Source organism: Palaemon carinicauda, chromosome 3 (genome assembly GCF_036898095.1).
Source record: "Palaemon carinicauda isolate YSFRI2023 chromosome 3, ASM3689809v2, whole genome shotgun sequence".
Classification (NCBI taxonomy): Eukaryota; Metazoa; Arthropoda; class Malacostraca; order Decapoda; family Palaemonidae; genus Palaemon; species Palaemon carinicauda.
In genome coordinates, this window is record NC_090727.1 from 134,698,181 (window position 1) to 134,702,285 (window position 4,105).

Genomic DNA, 4,105 nt, shown 5'->3' on the forward strand with positions numbered 1-4,105 from the left:
GTCTCCATGACCTATGGAATGCCATTTTATGTTACCTAATAAATTTGATTGCTAATGTTCAGTTCTATAATTATTTTTCATGTTCTTGGTGGCTATCTACATTAATTGACTTGAAATATGAAATTTTGTATTGCCATATATTCTTTTACATAATCCTATTCGAAGAGCTGATTATGAAATCGGAATCATCACTATATTTTCAATATACGTCTTTCTATCTTAGATGAAAAACTATAATGATCTGAGATTGATAATTCTATCTAGATATAATTTCTCCATATCAGTAGTCTATGTACAGTTTGGCTTTAGCTGTTGCTTTAAAATCAGATCATTTCATATTTTAGAATAATTGAATTTCCGTGTACTACTTTAATCTAACCTAACCTAGCTAGTCTAACCTAATTTAACTTAAAGGATCATAAATCATATGAGAAACTAGAACATTTTACCTTACGGTTTTGGAAATGTGAAAAATAATATCAGGATAAAGAAATCTAAAACGTATATGAATATGAGGAGGTGTTAGCGATATCTAAAGTGTATTTATTATTGGAATACATTGGCAATTTTGATAACTTATTCTCTATTATGTTTGAATATCTTTTAAATACTCTTCCGCATCGTTTGTAAACCACCTATTCAACTTTAAGTAAGACACACAAATTGTTTCTTTGATGTACAACTGGACGCAAGAATTACTGGTATACCTTGCTCTGAGAAAGCGTACCCTGTATCACCCTTACTGCCTGGCGAGTTCCTGTGTTTAGCTTCCCCGCAATGTAAGTGTGTGACAGGGACTCCTGTGTCCAACTGTATATATAAATGGCAATACTAATAACAGTTTTACTTCATTTCAGGTCATACCTCTGTTGTTGATGGTCCTAGCGACCGTCGCGTTGGCCGAGCCAACGTACATAAGAAAAGGCGGTCACCATGGACGTGTCACAAGCTTTAGACCAAGTTTTTCTAGAACCGTATACACCAAACCCGTACGGGTTATTCATACGACAGTGAGTAAAGGGTATGGGCACAGAAGTCCCGTGGTTGTAAATCCTATTGTGAGAGTACACACAAGCAAAGGACATGGACACAGAAGTCACGGCATTGTGAATCCTATCATAAGAGTCCAGTCGAGCAAAGGATACGGACATGGGGGTCACGCTGTTGTATCTCATGGTGGAAGAAAGCCCCATGTCATTGTAAGTTCTGGCCATAGCCATGGTGGTCCAGGAGCAACCCATGCTCATGTGGGTTCTAGCTATGGCCAAGGTGGCCCAGGGGTAACCCATGCCCATGTAGATACTGGCCACAGCCAAGGTGGCCCGGGGGTAACCCATGCCCATGTAGATTCTGGTCATAGCCAGGGAATAGGCGGTGCAGGCGTGGGTGGCCCAGGCTTTGGTGGTGGATTAGGTGGTCCCGGGGCAGGTGGATTTGATGGTGGATTAGGTGGTCCAGGAGCTGGTGGAATTGGAGGAGGAGGATTAGGAGGTCCAGGAGTTGGTGGCCTTGGAGGTGGAGGATTAGGTGGTCCAGGTGCAGGTGGATTTGGAGGTGGAGGATTAGGTGGTCCAGGTGCTGGTGGATTTGGAGGAGGATTAGGTGGTCCAGGTGCAGGTGGACTTGGAGGTGGAGGATTAGGTGGTCCAGGTGCTGGTGGATTTGGAGGGGGTGGATTAGGTGGTCCTGGGGCAGGTGGATTTGATGGAGGATTAGGTGGTCCAGGAGCTGGTGGATTTGGAGGGGGAGGGTTAGGAGGTCCAGGGGCAGGTGGACTTGGAGGTGGAGGATTAGGTGGTCCTGGGGCAGGTGGATTTGATGGAGGATTAGGTGGTCCAGGAGCTGGTGGATTTGGAGGGGGAGGGTTAGGAGGTCCAGGGGCAGGTGGACTTGGAGGGGGAGGATTAGGTGGTCCAGGGTGCTGGTGGACTTGGAGGTGGAGGATTAGGTGGTCCAGGAGCTGGTGGATTTGGAGGGGGAGGGTTAGGAGGTCCAGGGGCAGGTGGACTTGGAGGTGGAGGATTAGGTGGTCCAGGAGCTGGTGGATTTGGAGGGGGTGGATTAGGTGGTCCTGGGGCAGGTGGATTTGATGGAGGATTAGGTGGTCCAGGAGCTGGTGGATTTGGAGGGGGAGGGTCAGGAGGTCCAGGGGCAGGTGGACTTGGAGGTGGAGGATTAGGTGGTCCTGGGGCAGGTGGATTTGATGGAGGATTAGGTGGTCCAGGAGCTGGTGGATTTGGAGGGGGAGGGTTAGGAGGTCCAGGGTCAGGTGGACTTGGAGGGGGAGGATTAGGTGGTCCAGGTGCTGGTGGATTTGGAGGGGGAGGATTAGGTGGTCCTGGAGCAGGTGGATTTGGAAGTGGAGGAGATGGTGGGTTTGGAAGTGGAGGAGCTGGTGGATTTGGAAGTGGTATTGGAGACATACGAGCCAATAAATAATTCAAGGATCCACGATGGTACAGCCCACTAACAATTGCAGTTGCTGATGATATGTGGTTGAAAAATGGCTTCGTCCCAAAAAATCAAAGCTGAAGACCTGCTGAAGCTGAAGCTGAAGAGACAAACTGATGGTCTTCAAGGATTACTTCAACGTGAAACCAGATGGATCCAACTTTATATGCGATGTAAATAGAAAAATAAAAATGTTGTCATACATAATGGACAATCTCCTAATAAGTCTTTTTAATTGAATTCCTTAAAAATATTTATATAATAATGAATATCATATTAAATTGATGTAATGAGGCATTTTAAGCCTATATTATGATAGTGTTTTAGCCAATAGATAGGATATTGGAGGAAAAGACTTACTAGCTATAAACAGCATCTACTTAAACTATACCCTATCAGAAAATGATATATATATATATATATATATATATATATATATATATATATATATATATATATATATATATATATATATATATATATATTGTATATATATGTGTGTGTATGTGTTTACATATACATATAGATACATACACACACACACACATATATATATATATATATATATATATATATATATATATATATATATATATATATATATGTATACACACACACCTTTATATACATATATATATATATATATATATAAATATACATATATATATATATATATATATATATATATATATATATATATATATATATATATATATATATATATGTGTGTGTGTGTGTGTGTGTGTGTTGAGTACTATTACCTTTAGAATAAAACGTATATATATATATATATATATATATATATATATATATATATATATATATATATATATATATACATATATATATATAGATAGATAGATAGATAGATATATGCATACATACATACATACATATATATATATATATATATATATATATATATATATGTATATATATATACACACACACACATATATATATATATATATATATATATATATATATATATATATATATATATAAATATATATATATATAATATATATATATATATATATATATATATATATATATATATATATATATATATATATATATACTGTATATATATGTATGTATGCATATATCTATATAATATATATATATATATATATATATATATATATATATATATATATATATATATATATATATATATATATATATGTTGAGTACTATTACCTTTAAAAATAACACGTATACATACATACATATATATATATATATATATATATATATATATATATATATATATATATATATATATAGATAGATAGATAGATATATGCATATATATATATATATATATATATATATATATATATATATATATATATATATATATATATATATATATATATATATATATATATATATATATATATATATATATATATATATATATATATATATATATATATAATATATATATATATATATATATATATATATATATATATATATATATATATATATATATATATATATATATATATAAATAATCTATTGAGTACTATCACCTTCCAAAATAACACGTATACAAGTGGCAATAAAAACCAGACGATCTTGAAGAAATAATATCATAGTAATTAATCTCCGATCACTTGACTCGAACGTAAATCTGGGATATAAT

General features: G+C 34.8%; 1 protein-coding gene across 1 annotated transcript; it reads left to right on the forward strand.

The window, feature by feature from the left end:
• The first annotated feature begins 836 nt into the window (after nucleotides 1-836).
• LOC137638556 (uncharacterized) lies at nucleotides 837-2,664 on the forward strand. Its single transcript, XM_068370703.1, has 2 exons — nucleotides 837-1,671; nucleotides 2,288-2,664. Exons 1-2 carry the CDS (start codon nucleotides 876-878, stop codon nucleotides 2,437-2,439), a joined length of 948 nt encoding a protein of 315 aa, XP_068226804.1. The 5' UTR covers nucleotides 837-875; the 3' UTR covers nucleotides 2,440-2,664.
• The last annotated feature ends 1,441 nt before the right edge of the window (nucleotides 2,665-4,105 follow it).